The sequence below is a fragment of the Orcinus orca genome, chromosome 2 (assembly GCF_937001465.1).
Source record: "Orcinus orca chromosome 2, mOrcOrc1.1, whole genome shotgun sequence".
Lineage (NCBI taxonomy): Eukaryota > Metazoa > Chordata > Mammalia > Artiodactyla > Delphinidae > Orcinus > Orcinus orca.
This window is the reverse complement of record NC_064560.1, coordinates 166,637,971-166,663,410: the sequence shown is the minus strand read 5'-3', so window position 1 is coordinate 166,663,410 and position 25,440 is coordinate 166,637,971. Positions and strand designations below refer to the sequence as shown.

The window sequence follows — 25,440 nt, the reverse complement described above, 5'->3', positions numbered from 1 at the left end:
TATAGAGTATTAACTGGGAAGTGAAGAGTGTAGGGAAATTCTTGGAGAGGAGAGAGTTGGAGAAGGCGGATTCCTTAATTCTGCGAATGAACTGACACAAGTTCCAGGCTCACTCCTGAGCTAAGCACATGTAACAAACTCAAAGAATTATAAGAAAGGCTTTTAAAAACATAAGTAAAATATACTCCACTGCCCACATCTCAGGCTAACTCCTGAATAGTTCATGTGCTGGGCAGACCCAGACAGTATAGCAAAGGCTGAATCACTATCCACATAAGGTGAGACAGAATTTTCAATCTGAATCCAATCAGCTTGATTCCTGAAACAAATTAACTAACTAACTAACTAACTCTCTCCAGAGGATTTTAACAGAGTCCAGAGTCTTAAAAGATAATACTCAAAATGTCCAGGGTACAATCCAAAATTACTCAACACAGAAAAGAATCAGGAAAATCTGAGCACTTCTCACAGAAAAAATCAACAGATGTTAACTCCAAGGTGATTCAGACACTGGAATTGTTAGAAAAATAATATTAAGCAGCTATTATAACCATTCTCCTTTTGAAATAAATGGAAAGATAAAAATTCTTAGCAAAGAAATAGAACCATAAAAAAGCAGCGGAATAGAAATTTTAGAACTGAAAAAATACTGTATCTGTAATTTTAAAATGCACTGGAGGGACCTCCCTGGTGGTCCAGTGGTAAAGAATCTGCCTTCCAATGCAGGGGACGCGGGTTTGATCCCTGGTCGGGGAATTAAGATCCCACATGCCGCTGGGCAACTAAGCCCATGTGCCACAACTACTGAGCTCGCGCGCCTCAGTGAGAGAGCCGGCGTGCCGCAAACTACAGAGCCCACGTGCTCTGGAGCCCACATCACAACTAGAGAAGAGAAAACCCACACACCACAGCTAGAGAGAAGCCCGTGAGCCACCATGAAGAACCCATGTGTAGCAATGAAAGATCCTGTATGCCTCAGTGAAGATCCGGCATGCTGCAACTAAGACCCAACAGAGTCAAATAAATAAATAAGTAAACAAATATTTTTAAAAATTCACTAGATAGGCTCAAAGGCAAAATAAAGATGAAAGAGGAAAAATGTCAGTGAACTTGAAGATAGATTAATAAAAACAATCTGAAGAATAGAGTAAAAATGAATAAAAAAAGTGAACATCAGAAACCTGTGACATGTTATCAAAAGATGTATAATCCATATCACAAAAGTACCAGAAGAAAATGAGAAAGAGATTGGTGCAGAAAAAGAAAAGTCTGAAAAATAGCTAAAGATTTCCCAAATTTGGTTAAAGACATAAGTTTACAGATTCAAGAAGCTCCTTTAACCCAAAGGGATAAACTCAAAGAAAACCACACCCAGATACATAATAATCAAATTGTTGAAATCAAAAATAAAGAAAAAATATCTTCAAAGCATCCAGAGAAAAAAATCATACATATAAGGGAATATCAATTCAAAAGACTGTGGATTTCTCCACAGGAACCATGGAGCCAGAAGAGAATAGAATAACATTTTTTTAAATGCTGAAAGGAAAGAATTGTCAATCCATAATTCTATATCTAGTGAAAATATCCTTCAGAAATAAAGGTAAGATAAAGACATTTCCAGATGAAGGAAAGCATTAAAAGGTTCTGCCAGCAGACTTGCTCTAAGAACTAGAATTCTGAACAAATAACAACACAACAGTGATCAACACTTAAACTTACTATGAATCAACTGTTCTGGGCACTTAAGCGGGCTAGTTTACTTAATGCAAGAAGGCTGGTACTACTAACATCCTCATTATAGAGATGAGAAAAAAACGATGTTTTAACTAGTAACAGAACAAGAATAGAACCCAAGCAGTCCGAGTTCAGAGATGACACTCTTAACCTTTACTTGATGCAATCTTCCAACTTACTTGTACAAAAAAAACTGGAAAACTGGAAGATATTAAGTTAACCAAGCAGATGAAAACCATTTAAACAGATGTAGTAATTAAAAAAATTATTTTTATTTAATGCTGCTCTCTAGAGATAAAAATAGGAAGGCAAGGCACCAACTTGATGCATTACTTAACCTTGAAAAAAAATTCTATTACAGCTAGGATGAAACACTGAGTTATCAATAGGAACCATAACAAGAAACATTTTTTTGAGTACCTACTATGTGTCAGAAATTGTTTTGGGGCTGAGGATATAAAATGAATAAGATAAAGCTGCTGTTCTTAATACAAATTTGGATTTTATACAAATTAGGTAAAACAGACAAGAAAGTAAATAATTACAATATAGCACGTGTTATAATATAAGCATGTACAAAGCCCCAAGTAGATACAAGGTAAAAATGCTAAACAAAGGAAGCATCAATCTAATCATGGCTGTTTAACATTTTTTTTAAACGATTTGAAAAGCACCAAAAAATAAACATTAAGGGAAATAGTCCACAATTCCCTTTTCCATAGCTCATGCCAACTACTATCTCTGTTTCAAATTTGTAAATAAACTCTCAGTTCAATAGGTAATGAACATAAAGAAAAGCCAGAAGAATCTGTGTATACCATGTGTATATAGAATCTGCTTGTGTATACTACGCTGTGTACACTTTAGTTTTCAAAGCCTTCAGCCTAAAGATGATGGACTTATTTCAAAATACTTAAAATCAGCTCTTGCTAACTTATTTCCCATTCACTCAGCAGTCTACTGCTCAGTAATTATGTGGATTCAGAAGGGAGAGGAGAAATTAATCCAGAAAAATCTTTCAATAAGGCAAAAGTGTTATTTCTATATTAGATCAAGAAAGCTATATTCAATTTAAAGAGTTACCTTAGCAGTTGTAAGGAACAAGTTCTCCAGATAAACTGGGATCCTGAAGGTAAGGACCATTTCTTACTTTTCTTTCCATACTTACATCCCTAATGGTTAATGCAAGGCCTGGCAAATAGAGTATTATTATGTCTGTTGAATTAGATTTTTATTATAAAATAATTAACAAGAGGTAACGTTTAATTCTTTCTTGACTATATTCCTTGAATGCCAAGAAAGAGTTCTTTTATGTTCAAAGACTACTACTTAATTCCATAGAGAAAAGAGACCAAATGTGACCTTTGATCTCCTACAGTCAGGTAATATAAGTAAGGGTTAAAAAAAGAACAGCATAGGGCTTCCCTGGTGCCGCAGTGGTTGACAGTCTGCCTGCCGATACAGGGGACACGGGTTCGTGCCCCGGTCCGGGAAGATACCACATGCCACGGAGCGGCTGGCCCTGTGAGCCATGGCCGCTGAGCCTGCGCGTCCGGACCCTGTGCTCCTTAACAGGAGAGGCCACAACAGTGAGAGGCCCGCGTACCGCGCAAAAAAAAAAAAAAAAAGAACAGCATAAAAGAATCAATGTGAGTTCATTAAAGACCAGCATGGACTTTTAAATTCAAAATCTCTATCAAGCTACTTTAGTTCTTTTTTTGCTCTTATTAAAATGAAATGTTATAATATAGTATTTGTAACAGGAAAGAAAATACAGTTAACTAATGACCCATTCACATTTCCCTGTAGCTGTGCTTCAAGTGGCTGACATTTATGGCATACAAACTTAGTCTAAGTAACAGAAAGAGCATTATAACTCATATTCTATGCATTCAATAGATATATTTACTTTTATATTCATATTGCACACAGGATCAATAAATGGCTATAAATAATGATTGTGAAACCCTGCAATTATAAAGTTGCTGTATATTTTCTAGATTGCTCTGAAATCAACTGTATTAATCAATGGTCATTAAATCAACAGATTCTCACTAAGTTGATATTTCTGTCTTTAACGTAAGTGATGTATGTTGTTCTCATTAAAGGGGATTTTAATCTAAGAATTGCTAAAATAATAACAAATAAGTAACTAAACCATCAAATTGAGGATGGATGTCACCATCTAGGTCAACAAAGGCATAGTTTTAAATACACTAATTTAATATACTAGTAATATATTATTGATTGAGCTTCTTTTCATGACCACACATCAACATGCCTATTTATAAACTGACTTGTAAAAACTTATTAAAAAAGACTCTACTTCTTAGTTTTACTAAATTAGTATTTAATGACAACTAAGGGAAATTAATTGATGATTATAATCACACAAAAAAAGAATATTTTACATCAATAAACTGGACTCTTCTTGGGGTTATAATTGATAACTTTTAGCAGTAATACAATATTTTCTAAAAGTTTCAACACAATATGCAAAAACAAACAAACAAAAAAAGAACTTGAAAGAAACTGTGGCCAATATTTAACTAGACAGGATACTGAGACTCATAACTCTGGGAAATAAGGGGGGCAAAATTAAGTGGTATGACTGGAGTTTCTTAGGTTTATCAGTCTATTGTAGTGATTAGTGGTATGGAATTAATTTTCTTTGCAACATGTTGGTGACTTTCTTACCTAGAGAGCATGCCCAGAGGTGTAACATTAAGTGATCCCATCAGCATTGCCAGGGCCATCCCTGGCGCTTCCCGTTCTATTACTTCTTTTGTGGCCTGTAATTAAAGATTAAATAGCAGACTGAGTGAAATTAACCAAAAATAAGGAAGGCAGAGTAGTAAAATTAACTTAATTATAAATCATGCTATCTATAAACCATACTTAGTAGTTCTCCAAATATTTTTTTAAGGCACCAAGACTCAATTCTTTGGGACCACTGAATAAAAGCTGAGGACCAGAACATCAAGGGAGCTTTTACATTAGCAGACCTTTCTTATCCCTTACAATTCAGAAGTATTTAATAGAAATTTCATCTTGCCTAATAACCTGTATTTTAAAATTAAGCCTCAGATTGCTATAAGAGCTCAATAGATTTTCACAGAATAAAAAATCTGGGTAGTTTTCTTTGTCTATTACTCTTGAAATAATTAGTCCGTAAAAACCCAAGATCACCTTGTATCTCTCCTAGCTCTATGATTTTATGATATAATAAATGGAACTCAAGAAATCATCAAGTCAACTTTCCCCATAAATTGGGTAGAAGAAAAACTCTAGATTTACCATTTCCATATCTTCGATATAAATGAACTGATTGTTTTTAAAAAAGAATTAATGAAGTGATAGGCTTTAACTATATAATAGAACTTTTAAGATAGGGCATTCTTAAGACAAGTGTGGTTAAACCTCGAATAAGGTACTGAAGGAGGCAAGAAAATTTCATTTTCTAAAGGTCAATGAAAATAGGCATATATTTATCATAATGTGATGGTAAAGATATGTTTTAGGCTAAAGTTGGGAGTGAAACACATGATTTAATCCATTTCTAATCCTCTTTCTACATATGTAGCAGGTTACAATAACTGGGAGCAACACAGGAAGAAAGCTTGCAAAATAAAGTATTACAGTAAGTAAGAAGCAAGACAAAATAAAAAGTAAGTTATGGAAAAATATAGTGAAAGATTGATAGTTCAATATTTCATTAGAAGTCGAGTGATCGTCCTAAGTAAAAATCACTGTTCTAGGCAAAATTTAGGTTGGTAAATATCTCATCTAGCCTAATAACCTAAACTTTAAAATGAAGCCTCAGATTGTTATAATAGCTCAATAGATTTTCATAGAGTAAGAAATCTGGGCAGAGCAGTTAAAATGCACCAAGTATGTGTTACATGCCAGTTGATGTTATAAATAAACTTTTAAGATGCATATAAATTAGTTAATCCCTTATAATTATATAGAATAAAGGATTACTGGAATTGATGTAATCTACTGGTTCACTGAATCCCAGCATAATGCAATATTGAACAATGTCAGAAATTTTAAAGGAAAATTAACACTACCATAAAGCTTTTCAATAAAACCTGCTTTAAAAATAAGGGGCCAACAGGAAGGAGAAAAGGACATACTTAAATTTCTAAGTTTGGGAGCTAACTACTTTCATTAAAATATCAATATATAGCTGAAAATTGTTGAGCTAGTGTTATATATAATCTATCCCATGTTTTCCAAATTTAATAAATCCGGTATGATTTTGAGGTCTCCTGAGAAGAAACACTATTTCCATGTTAAAATTGCTTCACTGAAGTTTACAACTTCTTCTTAGGGACCTTAAAATCTTAGAGCCCTAAAAATCAACAAAGGGATGTTACTGAGAACAATCTTAAAACAGCTCTTTGTATAGGGTTAATATTTATTTCATTATCTGTTTGAAAAAGTCACCTAAGCAATGCATGACATTTAATGAATTTGAGGGTCCACATAAAGATGATATACTCCAAAGTATAGTAGCACACGTTATTTAAAGACAAAGGAAGAAAATATCAACAGAGAAGTGACAGAGGAAGTCTTTCACTTACATACTTCAAAGCACAGCATTTATCCATCCATACAACAAATACTTATTAAGCACCTACTATGTACTAGGTGGTATTCTATGCAATGATGTTGCAGTAGTGAGTAAAACTTGTAAGAGTGTGCAAACTCACTGTTATCTAGTACATGAAAAACTCAATTGACAAATTACATATGAGAATTACCTAAAAGAAATGTAATTCATTCATTTTTCGAGATCCTCTAAAATATACCATCGGATTTAGCCAGACCACAGTGATCTACCTGAAAAGGCTCATCCACTTTTAAAAGAACTGTTTTACTGGACTTTGCTTTTATGGTATGCAGGTGGATACAATTAAATGGCTCAGTGAAACTCATATTTATTTTAGCGAGTATTTGAGAACATTGCTCACCACACTGTACTGAGGTCCTCTTTAGGAGGACCTGTAGGAGAAATTTCCTCTTACGTATTACAACTAGGAATGGGGTACACTTCTGTGATACCAGTTTGTCTTTAAAATTATGATGACTGTGAATCAAGTTACCATTGAGAAGAGAGACTAATTTATGAATATTTTTTAGTAGGCTTACTGAATACAACCCAATTTCATCTTATTTTTCCTTGCCCTATTTTCCATATTTATCTTATTAAAAGTTCTGTTATATTTTATGTATTTGGCTAAACCATCTTAAATACTTTTTAGGGTATTAGTAAATATATGGATAATAGATGGATGAATGAATGTATGTATTCTTACACAGGGGTCTTCATCTTTTTCCAAACATAATTTAGGGAGGACAGTTAATTCTTTCTGAAGACTTTCTAGACAATGTTGGCCTATAGACATAAATCTTGTACAGCATAGAACATAAGAGGAAAATATATATTGTGGTGATGCCACTACAAGGCATTGGTGTTGACAGGGGTGAGTGAGGAGGGAGACCCTCTCCAGGACTAGACACAAAGCAACCCTTTTGCTATATATTCCTAAATAATGCACAAATATAGTCTTTCTTACATCTATAACAAATACATCTTTTCCATAAAACATCAGAACCATTCTATTTACTTTCTATTTTCTCTTCTTCTGTTTGGTGTAGCAAAAAGATCACCATCTGTGAAGTCAGACAATACCACCATACAATTAAGGTCTGGAGAGTAAGGACCGGATCTGTTGAAGCACCTACCATAGTGTCCAACATACAGAACGTGCACTCAATAAATATTTGTTGAATAAAGGAGTGAATAAATGAACCCATATAGGCTTGAAACCCGGCTTTGTCACTTAGTAGCTCTGTGAATTAGAACAAAATATTTAATCTCTCTGAGCTTCAGTGTATTTATGAATAAAATGGAGCTAATAATAAAGCATACCTACATTTTGTGAGAATTAAATGATGTAAGTAAATCACCTAGCATAGAGTAGGTATTCAATACATGTCAATTTTCTCTATGCCTCTGCTTTCCAATTGTTACATCCTTGCAGTTTTGATTATACCAGTTAAAGAAGAGAAATAATACAAAAATCCAGAAACCAAACCTAGAAACAGTGGTTGAGAACCAAAGATGAGGGGAAAGAGAACAGAGAGCAAGAACCTAAATGTAAGAACATTGACAAGTTGGGGGCAGGAAGAAGAATACTGAAATAATGGTATCTAAAGGGAAGAAACAGCCAAACGAGATGGAAATTGGAAGATGGACAGGAGGGCAAGAGCTGGGTGAAAACATCTGTAAACTGTAAATGGAGAGGCTCAACTAGAAGGCAAAGAGCAAGAGAATAAAAGTTAGTTTAGAATAAAATGAGAAAAAACTATCTGTCGAACTTACTAGAAAATCCAAACAGAAGAGTAGTTTTAACAAATGTAGCTTTATTCCTTCAATCATATACATTAGGATGACAAGCACAGATAAATGAAGGTTATCAGTACTTGTTAACAAGTAGGTAACAAGCAATCATTATCAATGGACTATTCATAATCAATGGCAAAAAAAGATGCCATTAAAAGTTTGAAATCCTTTTTTCTTAGTTTCATTCCGTTTCCCACATTTTTTAAATAAATTATTAAATTTGATTACCAACTTCTGTTTTTCCTTGAGCAATAGTAGAAATTTATATTCTTACTTCAGATATAACCTTTTTTGGACTAGTAGTTTCCAAAATAATGAGGTTTAATTGGATTTAGCTATACTCTTTAAATAAGACATTTTATTTTTAACTTCTAAATACTTTCTAAACTTTGAAGGTTGCAATCTCCTACGCAAAATCACTTATTGTGATTTTTTCTTTTACCCTTGACACTTTGAAGATAACATGAAAGTCAGAAAGATGCTTCAAAGACTACTCAAGTTGCAAAAAAGGGTGTCATAAACAATGATTCTATAGTCCAGGGAAATTGTCAATGAAGTTCAAGTCCATTTTTAACCTTCATAGGAAAAATTACCTTAAAAAACATTATTGCTAAAAGTCAATGATATTTAAGTATGCACAGGACACACAATAGTTAAATGTAAATGTGCAGAAATTTCTTGTATGCATGGTGGTGGTGAAAAATCACTTAGTATAGTGCTTTTACTTATGTTTATAGACATATTTTTATTAACAGGTATAATGTATGCATTAATATTTACATGCTTGTTACTTGACCATGTAGATTTAATACAATTTCCTCCTAACAACTACTACAGTGCCCTCTGCTGATTAAATAATCTTAAATAACAAAGACTATCTTTGAAACAGTATCTAATGGGTACTAATAACCTTGTTAAGCTATCAAGGTGGGATATGATTACAGCAGTGGTTCTCAAACTTTAGTGTGCATCAGGATCTCCTAGAAACCTTGTTAAATGCTGATTGCTGGGCATACCCAGAGATTTTGATCCAGAATGTCTGGCTAGGGTCTCAAATTTTGCATATCTAACAAGTTTCCAGGTTATGCTTGTGATGCTGGTCAGAGGACTACACTTTGAAAAACAGACTGCAGATAGAAGGAATGAGGTAGATTCATGATAATGTACACAACTTGTTCTAATATTCATAATCACCTTATAATCAACTTTGTAAAATAGATTGAAATAAATGTGAGGATCCTTCATCAGAGCAAAATATAGACCTAGTGAGGAGATAAATTAGGTAAAAATAGGCAGTTTAATGCCAGCCAATCAAACTTTCCTGACTCTATCCATTAACGTCAGCCAAATACATTTTCTTGACTCAAACACATAAATTTTATTTTACACTTTAATAAAAGGTTATAATAAACAATTCAGATCTTGTCTCTATATGTATCCTATGGTACAGAGAAGCTATCTTTAATATATTTTTTTCTCAGGACTATACATGATGAATAAAATTTACATAGATGACTAACTCATAGGGATGTTCAAGGAACACCAGCTATAAATTTACTCTTTTCTCTCCTCATTTAAGAAGCAGAGCAGAGTGGAAGTAAGAGTCGCAGTATTATAAGGGCAGTCTTTAATTTATTCCACTTGATTAAAAACATTCATATACAGATTTTGTTAATTTTATATTACTAATTACAAACACCTTTCAACTAATCATGTCATTGTATCGTAACAGTGTGACTAAGTGGTTAAAAACTACTGCTACAAAGAAGAAGCTGCAACTAAGTAATGAAAATAGTTATTCCAGTTTAATTTGAGAGTTATGAATGCACTGGTAATGTATTTCTCTTCCTTGGAGCTTTAGCCTTCTTAAATATTTACATCTTTTTCCACTCTTGGAAGAAGCAGAAAGCTTTTCAAAATGGAGATACTCCATTTTGTTTTTCAGTTAAAGTGGTACAATATTTAAGTAAGATCTGGTTATAATGAAAGATCAAAGGAGACAGTATAATTATAGAGAAAGAAACAAAAAAATAAAAATAAAAATTTAAGTACTCCAGGCAATTTCATCGTCCATTCCATTCAACGAACATGTACTCTGCAGTGAGCATGAGATGTTGAATGAAGAGCCTACTGTTTCCATTGTTCATCTCAACCCTTATTAAATAACCAAGTTGAGTATATGTATAGCAGTGAGTACTCCAAAGTTTTATAATTTCTTTACCCAGTGAGTACTTTTTCATATTATTTTCCTCATTTATCTAAATATTGGTAGTCAAATTATCAAACAAAAAATCAGGGAACTCAAATGAGTGAATTATTTTTTATAAGAGATTCTCACAAGAATAGCACTTATCTTTATAGTCTACTTATAAATTGTACTATTTTATATCTCATTCCAGGAAAAGGGAGAAAATAGTGGTATTTCTATGGATTATTAGCATTTTTATATATGCATTACACTTTTATTCATTTTTGGCACTATGTGAAAAATAATAAAGTTCTCCTTTATTGTAGATTGTTGGTTACATGTCCTTTAAGCTATAGAGAAGAAAATGTTATTCATTCATGTTCTTCAAAAGTTGATATACAGATATGGAAATATATCCTGTTCTCAAATCTGAAGAAAGATGAAGTAGAAAGATGATCCAATTTGAAATTGTACTGAAAGGCTGTTGTCTGCTCAGTTAACTGGTGAATGTATAACCCAGCTTCTTTACTCCAGCTACTTTGGAATTTTGTTTTTTTAATGTAGTTAGTGGTGTATAATATAAGTAGAAACATAAGAGCTACCTAAAAAAATCTATACATTGGATTTCCACTCTATTGATGGTCACACATAATTACTTGGTTTACTAAAAGCAGTGTAAGTTTTTAATGTTCATATAACAACATAATTTAAGCCATTCTTAAACATCTTAATTGAGAATAAAGGAAATAAGCTCCTACTTTAGACTTATAAATACTATTTGCAAATGACTCACTGCCAATTGATTTTAGAAAATCTAAAACTTTGCTCTTTTGCCTTAAGATACAATAATTCTCACTGGTGGCCTCTTTAGGAAGTATCCACATTAGAAACACGTAATTATCACATCTGCAGTTCTCTTGCGACAAAACTAGATTCTCACCAAAACAGACACATGTGAAAAAGTGAGAGGAAGAAATAGGTGAGGTAAAGGAAACAGAGTGAGTGGAAGAACTGCTAAGAAAAGAGAAAAACCAAAAACAGCTCATTCCTATTTTAAATATTATTATAAGGTGTTGCATTTTGTCTTCTCATACCACCCTCAGTTTTAAAATTACAGGCCAACTGGGAAAGATGGAAATGAGTACAGTACTTCCTAAAAGCAAAGAAATGCAATATTGCTGTTGTCTTGCGATAAGCTTAACTTAGTAGAAGTTTCAATAGTAAAGATGAGAGAAAAATCCATACACATTAAGTATTTGGAGGCTATGACATGCTGTAGCTTGAATTAAATAACTTGTTCTCTTACGGTTTTGCTCATCTAAAGATGGATTTTAAAGCTACTAACCTCTCACTTTATGATCAGGCTTTTTATTTGTCATCTATAACCTAATAGTCCTTCATTATTCACATATTAAATAAATATAAGCTTTTGTTCTTATGCCTCCAGAAATTTATCCATCTCTCAGTTTCCCATTTGTAAAAAGGGGTAATAATATTTGTTATCCATCTTATAAAACTAAATTGTTAACACTATAAAGCAATTTTAGTTAACTAAAAGGATGTCATATTTATAATGCTAGTATGATAACATTATATATAACATAAATTTATAATGTGAAAAAGCTCTTATTTCTCTTATTGCACTGGAGAGCTAAACATGAATACTATTATTTAGCAACATAATTTAATAATAGGAGAAATATTCACATCAGAATGTTTTATTTATGGAGCCTTTCTTACAAAACATCTATAGATATTCTGTGTTTAAACACAACATATTCCTATATTACATAATACAGAGGAGACATATTTTATTATCTTTTTGTAAGTGAAGAAATAGACACACTAATAAATTCTATGAATAATGCAAAGCCACACAGTAAATCAATAAAACTTAGGCCTGTAGACTCCAATTCTGAAATTAATCCATTAAATCTATTATATGTTTTCAGTTTACAAGGTATTACACCCTATTCAGACACAGGAAGGATCTTTGTACTTTGCTTAAATGCGACAGAACATAAAAATGCTCAGTATCATTCCTAACACGTAGTAAGTGCTTAACAAATGTTGAATACTATGATTTGTACTAAAACAAAAGTCTAAAGTCACTTATGTCATACAAGTTGCTGTAATGGACTACAGTCAAAGCAATTGTGAAAACTGAATAGTTCTACCAGAAGCAGTACAGAATAGAAGTTATGGGTACGTTTGTTTTTGAATGTGTGTGAATTACCAGATGTCTGAAGATTGCAATATGCTAGCAATAATCTTGAAAACTTAATGAAGATTTATCAAGAAACAGCAGTTTTGGAGATACCAATGACCAGGAATATAGCCTTGGACATTACCATAAAACCTCCAAAGTAAACTGGGAAAAGAAAATGAGACGATTATAAATATATTTTGAAGAAAAATAACTAACAGCACCTCCTGCATTTATGCTTTCACCTAAGTCCAATAGAAAACAGCTACATAATTACATACGTAAGCAAAGATGAAAAAATATAAGCAAGTATCCATAACTACTTATGGTAAATAAATTGTTCAAATTGGTAAGCCAAATAAGTTTATATAATTTTTAAAATTTCCATAACAACCATACATTACAAATTAAGGCTGTGAAAACAACATCAGCCTGACAAGTCAGAATGGACTTGGACCCAGGATGTTGTAAAATAGGGGAACGCAAAGAGGCAACGTTTGACTCAAGTTAATGCTCTGCTGCTCATGCTAAACAGAGGAGTCTTATCATAATCACTTAAAATCAACAACATTATACTTTATAGTAGAAAAATCTACTTTGCAAGAGTCTCTCAAAAAAAAGAATGAAAAATAACTCAGTGAGTTACAATCTGGAAGACATATAAAAGCAAGAACACATTATTTATTAAATAAAATTCATATAAGTCAGATGAAAGAAAATCTTTACCTTTATTATAATGGAAGAAAAATCTCTTAACAAGGACTTAAAATAATGAGAGGCCCAATTTTTAAAAACTATTCTAAAGAGTTGCAGCTATCCTTCGCCAATGAAAAAGGTAAAACTGTAGGAATGCAAAAAAGATAAAAAAACTTCTTAAAAAGTTAAATAACAGCTCTTATATACACTCTAATTTGAAAGATAAAAGAAATATTTTTATTCTATAATTATGAGATTCTTCCATGGAATCGTAACTTACATATTTGTGTGTGTGTGTGTGTATACCCTTGTGTATACACACACCAAATATATTTTTTTGGTATGGAACTTAGAGCTGATATCTTAGAATCAGGATCTATAATTTAAGCTCTGAAGATCACAAACTCTTTTCAGAACATCCAGACTATGATGCTTAGAATAAGGCAGTTCACTATCCAAATAAAGCCTATGTTGCCTTCAAGTCTGAGATTTAGAAGTCAGAATAGAGTCCATCCTTGAACAAAACAATTACACTTCATAAAACTGAGGATAATGTATATGTGTGTGTACACACAAGTACATGTCTTAGAACTGGAGTTGAGTTCTTTAGGTTAGGGCTATAAGCAACTGAATAGTTGACTTTATTACGGCAGCTGGTGGGAATGGGGAAGAAGAAATTGGTTCTATCTACCACCACTAAACAAATCCCATCACCTAGTCAGAATGAGTAGAAATGACCATTTCTACTAACATGCAAACAACATACACAAGAATATACACACACACTCCTGAGGCTGCTCATTTACAACACTGCCTCTTTCAATGCTACCTTGATGTTCATTTTAGCCCAATTATATGCTTTACCCCTAACTGTACCCTTAATTGTACCCCTAAGTGAAGCTCAGCATATGGTAGGCCCAAACCAAATACACAAGAATCAACAAACAAAGGATATAAAAAATTCAGGTTTATAAAACAAACCTGAAAGATTTGGTAACCAGATAGGTAATTATGAAAAGAGTTAACTCAGATCTTCTCTTCACATAATAAAAATTAAGTATCCAAGAGTAGAAGGTGCCCAAAGTAGGAACATTAACTGGGGCAGATGGAAGTTGACATTTTGCTCAATCAATACTGTAATAGGAAGGGCAGACGTCTATACCTAACCAAGTTTGTCTCTAGAGAAAGGAAAGAAAACAAAGAAATAGGTGGGGATGTGGAGAGTGGCAACATTAGATTCTGTCGTGTCCTGGTTTCCCAGAGGAGTCTTTGTTTTTTCCTTCTTTTTCTTTTTTGAACACAAGTTTCCCAGAAGTTATCAGACTTTTTAGAATTTTCTGTGAATAATTTTCAGATACCACCACTTCTGCAAATTCTCTATTTTTTAAAAGCTTTTTATGTTACAACATGATGGGTGCACTTAAGGAATATTCTTAATCTTTCTGACCTGTCTCTGATCTCCAGGAGCAATGACAAGAAAACATCAAAGAGAAACAGCAGTTGTTTAAACTTGGAAGGAATCATTAAAAAAGAATGAAATTATAGTATTAATTTCCAGCATCTCAAAATAAATGTGGCCTAAATCAATCAGGGAAAATGTAGATTTACTCTTAAAATTATTTATTAAAATGGAGGGTAGGTCTGAGTTGTTCTTGTGTCATTGGCAGAGGTAGGTTAGGAAGCTAAATAAATAGTAATTAATAGAAATCCAAAACATTAAAGACTATTTAAAGCAAGGGACACACTCCTGGGCATATTTAAAGCAATAAAGACTAGTTAAATCAAGGGACACACTGCTGGGCATATATCCGGAAAAGACAAAAACTCTAATTTGAAGAAATACATGCACCCCAATGTTCATGGCAGCACTATTTACAATAGCCAAGACATGGAAGCAACCTAAATGTCCATCTACAGAGGAATGGATAAAGATGTGGTATGTGTGTGTGTGCATAATGAAATATTAATCTGCCATAAAAAAGAATGAAACATGATAGACCTAGAGATTAGCATACTAAGTAAATCAGATAAATACAAATATCACGATATCACACACGTTGGAATCTAAAAAAAATGATACAAATGAACTTATTTACAAAACAGAAATAGATTCACAGACATATTGATAGAAAACAAACTTATGGTTACCAAAGGAGAAAGGGCGAGGAATAAATTAGGAATCTGGGATTAACAGATACACACTACTATATATAAAATAAATAAACAACAAGGACCTATTGTATGGCACAGGGAGCTATATTCAGTATCTTGTAATAACCTATAAAGGAAAGGAATTTGAAAAAGAATAGATATATATATCTGTAAGTATAACTGAATCACTTTGCTGTACACCCGAAACATTGTAAATCAAGTATACTTCAATAAAAAATACAAAAAAAATAAAGCAAGAGACAAATGATATGACACAATCATTATCATAATTGAAAAGTAACCTCAAAATTACTTACATGCTACTTCATAGAAATATGAGACACTATATTGTTTTCAATCTAATATGATATATTCTGGGCATAAATCTTTACAGATAAAGGGAAACTGCTTTTGGTTAACTATGGATAACTTTGACATGAGTCTCAAAAATCAGTGAGTTTTCAATGCTGGCATATTAAGATCATTCTATGGATTGCTCTCAAGATTTTTCAAAGTTTACCAATTAAATAAAACAGTAAAATTATTATAAGTGAGAAGCAAAATTACAATGTGGGAGAAGCATAGCTTTTAATATATTATTTTTACTATTTAAAATATACTATTTTTATTACATGATGGAAGAGTTTTATTTATTTTTTTAGGGATATCAAATAAAACACAGGATATCCATTTAAATTTGAATTTCATATAAATAGTGAATAATTTTTAGCTTAAGTACTCCCTAAATATTGAATGGGCATATGTATGCTAAAAACATACCTATTTATCTGAAATTCAGATTTAACTGGGAGTCCTGTATTTCTTTCCTTCCTTTCTTCCTTTCTTTTTTCCTCCCTCTCTTCCTTCATTTCTTCCTTCCTTCTTCCCTCCCTCCCTCCCTTCCTGTTTTATTAAAGTACAGTTGATGTACAATATTATATAAGTTACAGGTGTATAATAGAGCAATTCACAATTTTTAAAAGTTATACTCCATTTATAGTTATTATAAAAAGTTGGTTATATTCCCTGTATGGTACAATACGTCCTTGTAGCTTATTTTTTATACATAATAGTTTGTACCTCTTAGTCCCCTACTCCTATTTTGCCCCTTCCTCCTCCGCCCTCCCCATTGGTAACCACTAGTTTGTTCTCTATATCTCTGAGTCTGCTTCTTTTTTGTTATATTCACTAGTGTGCTGTATTTTTTACATTCCCCATATAAGTAATAACATGATGGAAGATTTTTAAAAATTGTTCCTCAAAACATCAAAGTGAGAAGGCAGGTAGCAGTAGAAAAATAGAAAGTATTAAATATTATATTAGGAAGAGAAAATAATATAATATTTAGATATTTAATTCAGTTGTGAAATATAACTGTTTCATTTTAATATTAGTAAAGAAAGTCAAACATGATTACTAAGTTTGAAGCACCTAAGATATCTTCATTCAGGAAAACATTTTGTAACTTTTAATACAAACCACAAATGTAACAGGTACATGGTATCCTATGTAATAGGTACATGGTATCCTATGATAATATTGTTGTCCTGACCTAATGAATATGGTCTAACTGCTCTCTATCCAAAATTTCAGAACAAGTTTTTGTAGTATATTGTGAACCTCAAAATAAACACTTCACACATGTATGTCAAAAAATGAAACCCTGTACAAAATAATTTCCAGTATAACTTCTTTAATACTTTTAAGATATTATTCTATTATCTATTTTATTCCAATGTTGTTTAAAAGCCTGCTGTCATTCCTATATAAGTGATCTGTCCTTTCTCTCTGACAACTTTTAAAATCTTCTCAGTTATTTTGGTTCTAAAGTTTTACTTTTATGTGTTTAGGCATCAATTTATTTTATTTATCCTTCTTGAGATACACTATTCCTTTAGGATCAGTGGATTCATGTTTTTCCATCAGTTCTATAAAATTTACAGCCATCATCTCTTTAATCATTGCCTTTCCTCCATTCCCTTCTTTTGGGGCTTTGATATAATAATATATCTTGGACCTACTCATTTCATTCTCCATAACCTATGTCTCTCTTTTTTCCATTACATCATCACTCTATGTAATTGTTTCCAAATGAGGTAATTTCCTCAGGTACATAATTCAGTATGCTAATTCTCTCTTCTACTGGTCCAATCTGCTGTTTTCTCTGTTCTTATACTTAAAGTTTTTAACTTATGTTTTCTTATTGCTAAGAGTCCCATTTTCTCCCCATTTGCTCATTCATAAATGATGGTCTCTTGTTATGTTTTCACCTTTTAAGTATTGGGTTGGCCAAAAAGTTCCTTCGGCTTTAAAGTAAAACTAAAAAGACACATTTTCATTTTCACCAAGAACTTTATTGAACAATGTTCTCACTGTTTTGTTCCACTACCTTCTGCCATTTTTCAGGCAACTTCATAATTCCATATTCCTCAAACTTTTTATCTTTTTTGAGCAAAGAACTTTTCCAGGCACCTCTTACAGTCTTCCAGGGAATTGAAACTTTTTTCATTAACAGAATTTTCTAAAGACCGAAATAAATGGAAATCTGAAGGTGCAATGTCTGGTGAATATGGCAGATGAATCAGAACTTCCCAGCCAAGCTGTAACAGTTTTTGCCTGGTCATCAAAGAACATGTGGTCTTGTGTTATCCTGATGGAAGATTATGTGTTTTCTGTTGACTAATTCTGGAAGCTTTTCATCCAGTGCTACTTTCAGTTGGTCTAATTGGGAGCAGTACCTGTTGGAATTAATCATTTGGTTTTCCAGAAGGAGCTCATAATAGAGGACTCCCTTCCAATCCCACCATACACACAACATCACCTTCTTTGGATGAAGATTGGTCTTTGGTGTGGTTGGTAGTGGTTCAGTTCGCTTGCCCCATGATCTCTTCTATTCCACATTATTGTGCAGTATTCACTTTCATCGCCCATCACAATTTGTTTTAAACAGAATGTTTTTGTTACGTTTAAGCAGAGAATCGCATGTGGAAATACGGTCAAGAAGGTTTATTTTTCCCTTAACTTATGTGGAACCCAAACATCAAAGCGATTAACACAACCAAGTTGGTGGAAATGATTTTCAGCGCTTGATCTGGATATTTTGAGTATGTTGGCTATCTCCCAAGTGGGGTATAATGATTGTTCTCAATTAATGTCTCGATTTGATTGCTATCAACTTCAACTGGTCTACCCGACTGTGGAGCATCGTCCAGTGAGAAATCTCCAGCAGTAAACTTTGCAAACCTCTTCTGACAACTTCAATCAGTCACAGCATCTTCTCCATACACTGCACAGATCTTTTTTGCGTTTCAGTTGCGTTTTTACCTTTCTTGAAATAATAAAACATAATATGCCAAAAATGTTGTTTTTCTTCCATCTTCAATATTAAAATGGCTACACAAAAATTTACCAATTTTGATTTTTTTTTATTTTATGCACGCTGATATGACAGCTGTCACAATACAATCTAACAAAACTGTTTCGAATGAATTTAAAGACAACTAAGCACTACTAGAGCCATCTTATGGAAAAAATTGAACTAACCTTTTGGCCAACCCAATATGTCTTTGTTCTTCTGGATATTTCATCATACACTACTTAACCTTGGATTGTCAGGGACAGTTTGATATACTTCTGTTGTGTCTGCATCCTTTGTGGTTTAGTATTTGTCCTAAACAAAATTTTCCAAATATGGATAATAAATGATAATGCTCACCTAATTCTTCTCTGTATTTTGTATTTGACAGTTCTAGCAGTCATCTTTTCAGTCCATCTATTGATTAATGGTTTTGCTGCCTTACTTGTGCTTGGTGAGTTTTGGTAGTACATTCATTACTTGATTTTAATCTGTTGGAGTATGGCTGACCGAAAGTGGGGAGAACTTCCTACAAGTGGGGAGAACTTCCTACAGAGAAAATTTATTTCTGCTTCTACCTTTAATCAGAGGACACCACTGACCAGTTCCACTTCAGCCTCCCACAAGTGTCTCATAGTCTCAGGGATCCCAGGCTGAGCTTTACACATTGCTGCTTGTCTAAGTTTAAGTGTCTTACCAGCAGTGCTGCGATGGTCATCTGTCCTCAGAGCATCTCCTTCTCCCTCTCCCAAGTCCTGGCTTCCTACATTTCTGGCTCTTGCTCCCTGCTCCTTGGTCTCATGGTATTTTGGGGCAAGAGTGAATGTAAAGACTGACAGTATATGTCCTTTAACAGGGTATGCCTCATAGGGTATGTCCTTTTACTGGGTCAAATTTTTCTACAGAGGGAAGGTTTTTCAAAGTTCCAAATCAACAATTATTCCAGGCCATATAATTTTCGTAAAATGCTTTATTCTCCTATAAAATGAATGTCTTTTATATCATCATTACATTGAGGTTTTTGATGCACTGCACACTGCCCTACAAGAAGATGCTAACAATTTATATGCCAAACAACAATGCTCTTTTCATCTAAACCCTGCCAATTCCAGGCAATCTCAGTTTTAAATAGTTATTTAACTGATGTGTACAAAGAAACAGAATATTTTAAAAATTTACATTTCTTACCAGTTATGAGTACATATTTAAAAGCAACGTGCTTCTTTCCCCTTGCAAATGGCCTGTATATATCCTTTGCCTGCTATTCTACTCATTGCCATGTTATTCCTATTTAATATTTAGAAAACTTAATATATTGAAAATATTAAACCTTTGGCAGTTAAATCTATTGCAAATATTAATTTTAAGTTGACATTTGTTACAATTTTTGTTGCTTAGTTGCTTAGTAAAATTTGTTACTTAGTTGACATTTCCATTAAGAGGTTTTAAATGCTTATACAGGGGTTCTATCATTATTTTTATTATATTTTCTGGGTTTCATGTCTCACCTAGAAAGGTTTCTTTTACCTAGAGATAAAAATAACATCTTAATTTTTAAATCATAAGTTTGCAGTTTTTAATATTTAATGTCTGTAGTTTAATTCTGTGTTGCATGATCAGTCTTCTCACCAAAATGGATAGCCAATTTTCTCAACACCTTTTATTGAATGACCAACCCTTCTTTCCTCCAATGTCTTGATGTATCATATATATATAATACTAAATTCCAATTTTATACATAGGTATGTTAATGAAATATCATTTGGTTGCATTTCTTTCTGAGTTTATTTTCCTGTCATTGCTGTGCCTTTATATTTTATTGTTTTACTTGAAAAAAATCACTAGTTATTTTCATACCTTTGCTATTTTAAAATGAAATTTAGAATCAACTTTGTTGATTTAGAATCAATTTCTCCTCCAAAATTCCAGTGGGAATTATATCACATGTATTAATCAAGTTAAGGTAAATTGATAAGTTACACAAAAAATATTTTCACAAAAATATTTGCATCTAAGAATATCGCATGACTTCCTAATCATTCAAGCTATATTTTACGTCCTTTAATAAAGTTTTCTTTTTTCAGGTCTGTCAAATGGCTTAAGTTTATTCTTAGGTATTATGAAGTTTCCTTTTTTCTGCTATTGCAAATGAAATCTTTCCAAACTTTTTTCTAGTGGGTTGTTTCTAATTTAAGTAATATTAGCATATAGATGTTTATAAAATAAAATACTCATATTCAGCTGCCACCCTGAACTCTTCTTGCTTCTAATACCTTTTCAGCTGATTCTTTTGGGTCTTCTAGGTGAACAATCACATCCATAAATAAAGGGCTTACAGCTTTAAAAAAATTCATGTTAGAGTTCTTCATTTTAAAAACATTAATAAGCAGTGTGCTCTGTTATCAAAAGCTAATTGCACTCATTCTCTAGGTCACAAAGAGACAACTGACTTTACTATCTCAGATAGCAGTCAATGCATCTTTGAAGTGATGCTATTAGGGGTGACTACGGGGAACTTTCTGACTCACTGCCTTTATTCTCTTTAGGGATGCACACACAAACAAAATTAAAACACAGTAATCTTCCTACCTAGAGATAACTGGGAACTCTATTAATTCCACTTCAGACAATTTCCTTCTTATTCACAGAGATGCAATATTTTAACCCCTTTCTTCCTTTCCTTTCTCAACTTGTGCTTTTAGTACACACACACACACACACAAACACACACACACTTATCTCTTATTTTTTCTTCCTGAACTGCAAACCACCTTATTCATGACTAAATGTACAAATTTAGTAAATAAAAATAAAAATAGCAAAATTCTGAAACAACAAAAAGGAAGACATAAGTTTTAGATTAAAATTAAAACAAATAAAGGGCCAATGCCATTAACCTTCATCTAAACTGTTAACAATTTTCCTACATATTCTCCATAAAGATTCCCATCAATTTATTCATTTTCAATTAATGACATCTGTTTTTCTACAAGTTTGAACACTATAGATACATTTGAATGTTATTTTGAATTCAATTTTAATTACTAACATTTAATTCTATTATTTTTCTTCATTGCACACATTTTGTACGTCAGGAACACACAAAGTCTTTTGAAAGGTGGCTCAGAAAACTACTCTCTGCAACCTCCATACCTCGTTCGTCAAAAAGTGTTATAAATTCTATCTTGAGAGTAATCTACCCTTTCTACCCGCATCTGCATTTAGGTTCTCAGCATCTTTTATTTGAATATTCCAATAACATCGTAATTGGTGTTGTAGCTAAGTTCACTCCCATTCAACCCATTCTCTATTCTGCTGCCAAAGTAGTCTCTCTAAAATGCAAATCTCATTAAATTCATTGCTGTTTAACATCTTTAAAAATATATATATATCTTCATTTCCTACTAGAAAGAATCCAAATGCCTTTTTTTTTTTATGACACAGAGAGCCTTCATCATTTGACTCTACCCCTCTCCAGGCTCTTTCTTGCCACTGCCTCCTCAAAACCCATTCTGCAGGCCGACTGACCTACTGGCAGACTTATGATTTCAGCCATTGTGCCTTTATTGTAGAATTAATCAATTCTTTATACAATGGTATATTTATACAATGGCATATTTATACAATGGTAATGAGAATCAACAAACAGCTACATGTAACAGTATAAATCAATTTTACAAATATAATGTTGAGCAAAAGAATCCAGACACAAAAGATTACATACTACTATACACTTTCAATTATATAATGGTTAGTACAAACCCAAAAAATCTATGATGCTAAAAGTCAGAACTGTAGTTACTCTCACGGGTTGGGCTGTGAGGAAAAGGGGGCACAAGAGGGTCTTCTGGGACACTGATAATATTCTCGTTTCTTACACATTGTAAATCAACTATATTTCAATTTAAAAAAGAAGAGATTAAGAAACAAAAAAAATTATTCTGGTTTCTTGATCTGGATGCTGGTTACATGGGTATGTTCATTTTCTGAAAATCCATTAAATTGTAACTATACTATTTGTACACTTTATGTAAATTTAAGTAAAAGGTAAAATAAGAACAACAGTTCTAGTATCACTTTTTTGAAAATTTCCCTATGTCCCTCAGATAAACTTTATCTTACATATATACCAATATTATATTGATGATCATGTTACCTTTTATATATCCAACTCTTTCCTGAGTACTAAGATAATAAATATCTCTAAGGAACTTCCCTGAGTACTAAGATCATAACTTTCTATCCATGTATCCCCATGCCCCAGCACAGTGCCTGGCAGTGAGTAATCACTAATATTATGTAAATGAGGGTTTCTCAATTTATGCACATTTAACATTTTGAGCCAGAGAATTCTTTGTTGTGGGAACTGTCCAGTTCATTGGAAGATATTTAGCAGCATTCCTGGCCTCTAATCACCCAATGTCAGTAGCATCCCCCCAGTTGGAACAACCAAAAATGTCACAAAGCATTAAATGTACCCTGGGGACCAAAATGCCCTACTTGACAATCACTTACATAAAAAAATGTTTCTGTCAAAAAATACAAGCCACATGTTTTTCCGCGTGGCTTGCAGTATCTTAGTTCCCCACTAGGGATCGAACCTGGGCCACTGCAGTGAAAGCGGTGGACACCAGGGAATTCCCAAGCCAAGCGTTAAACAATTCACTTACCAAAAAACTTTGGGCATTACATGGTTTGCTTCTCAGGGGCGACTAAAAAACGTAAGCTGTCTTGAACACTAGAGGGGAAGTTAAGCTCTGTCAGGAAAAGTTTATAAAATGCTTTAAATGTCTAGATAATCAAACGTAATTCATATTAATTGCATGCTAGAATATTGTTTCCTTTGGAATTCTATGCAGAAAAGTAAGTTTGCCAAGCAAAATAATTGTGTAAATAGGACTGTACATTGTGGTATTTTAAAAAATGACTGTTAATAGTAGCTATATGTATTCAATGTCCTAACTATAAATTATTTTGCAAGGTTTGTATCTATGAATTGACCATTAATTCTAAAATATTAAGGTTCATAATATTCTATCCATAAAACATTTAGTGTGAATATTCCATAAGAAAAGAATAGCTAGAAAATAAAGTACTGTGCATCAGCTATGAGAAGAAAGCTTGACCAAGGGCATAACTAGCTTGTTAGAAAATAATGTGTTTGCACTTTATAAACTGCATGTTTTTGATTCAGGATGTGTTTTGAACTTGACCTCTGTTGCAAGATGGTGAGTAGTGAAATAATTGAGTACTATTATGTTAATGGAGTTCGAAAAAAGAGAAAATGAATTGGTTTATATTTATGTGTCAAACTGAGATAGTTAAAGTATAAATCTGACTCTGCCAAAATTATTTCCTGACAAGCAATTAGAATCAGTCTTTAAGAACAGGCTGCTGAGCCAAAACTGAATATAGAACACAGGCAGTTAATAAAAGAAACAAAACTGGAAAAATACAAGAAAAATGTTTAATCTCATTATTAGTCTGCAATATGCCAATAAATGCATATAATTTTCACCTATCAAATTAGTAAGATTAAAAATGATAATGGATGTGTACTTTCATAAACTGATAGTATGAATATATAAATTTGTACATATTCTGGAGGGCAAACTGGCAGACTTAGCAATCTTGACTGTCATTCTATTTTAAGGAAATATTTCTAAACTGGTAATCAGAGAAGTATATGACAATTTATATAAAGAGAGTGTTGATGACAGGAAATAATAAAGGACCTAAATGATTAATGACAGGGAAATTAAATTACTCATAGCTTGTTTATACTCTGTAGTGACTGACACATCCCTCCTCCCCGTTTTTGTTCTTTTATAAGAACACTTACAAAACAGAGAAAATCTTACTTTATATGAAAAGGAGAGTGATTAAGAACAAGGGCTCTAGAGTCAAGACTACCTTGTTCAAATTCTAATTCTATTATCTTCTACTCTGTGATCTGGATTAACTTATTAATGATTTAATTTTTCTAAATCTAATTTTCCTGTTTGTAAAGTGGTACCTCTTGTGTAGGTTTGTTGTGAGGATTAAATAAGACATTACATAAATGTTTATCACAATGCCTGGCACACAGTAAGTGCACAATAAATTTTCATAGCTATGGTATCACTTGGGATGATGTTATTAAGAAACCCAAGATAAAAACCTTAATATATGTTGGGTTTGCTACTGGGCAAATTAATCAATTAGTCCTAGCTAATAACTATACGTTGAGATTACTGGTGGTTTGTATTTACTTCATTTTGCTTTTCTGTATTTCCCAAATTATTTTTTGGCAAAAACAGTAAAATCAAAATATATTTAGAAATCTACATTCAGAAAAAAAATTTAAAGCTATTCATAAAAGGCATTTTATTATGCCTTTTGTAAGTCATAAAAACATCTGTCTTTTCCTTATCCTAAATGACCGTATGTTTTTCAGTTAAAATCTCACCTTTAATACTGTGTCTTAATAAAAAGGTCACCATTTTTATGCTCTTATTAAACACCTATAATACGCAAAATGCTGGGGTCCTAATATTCTCATTCTGATTCTAACAAACCAGGAATTATGGAAATTTGAAGACAGATTTTCTGGTTAATAAAATAGGAGCTTTCTGCAGACAGCCTTAAGTTTTATTTTTAGTTACTAACCATCATGAGAAACAGGACATCTACAAAGGCTTTTGCCTTTTATC

General features: G+C 32.7%; 1 protein-coding gene across 16 annotated transcripts in view; it reads right to left on the bottom strand.

Annotated features, from left to right (window-relative positions):
- GPHN (gephyrin) overlaps nt 1-25,440 on the bottom strand; it is a 621,731-nt gene that overhangs the window by 310,447 nt on the left and 285,844 nt on the right. For all 16 annotated transcript variants that reach the window (XR_007475727.1, XM_049706378.1, XM_049706375.1 and 13 more), the window contains one exon: nt 4,435-4,529. Coding sequence is in view for 15 of the 16 variants with exons in the window: in XM_049706378.1 (XP_049562335.1) it covers nt 4,435-4,529 (95 nt within the window). In the remaining variant the exon portion in view is untranslated. The remainder of the gene's footprint in view (nt 1-4,434; nt 4,530-25,440) is intronic.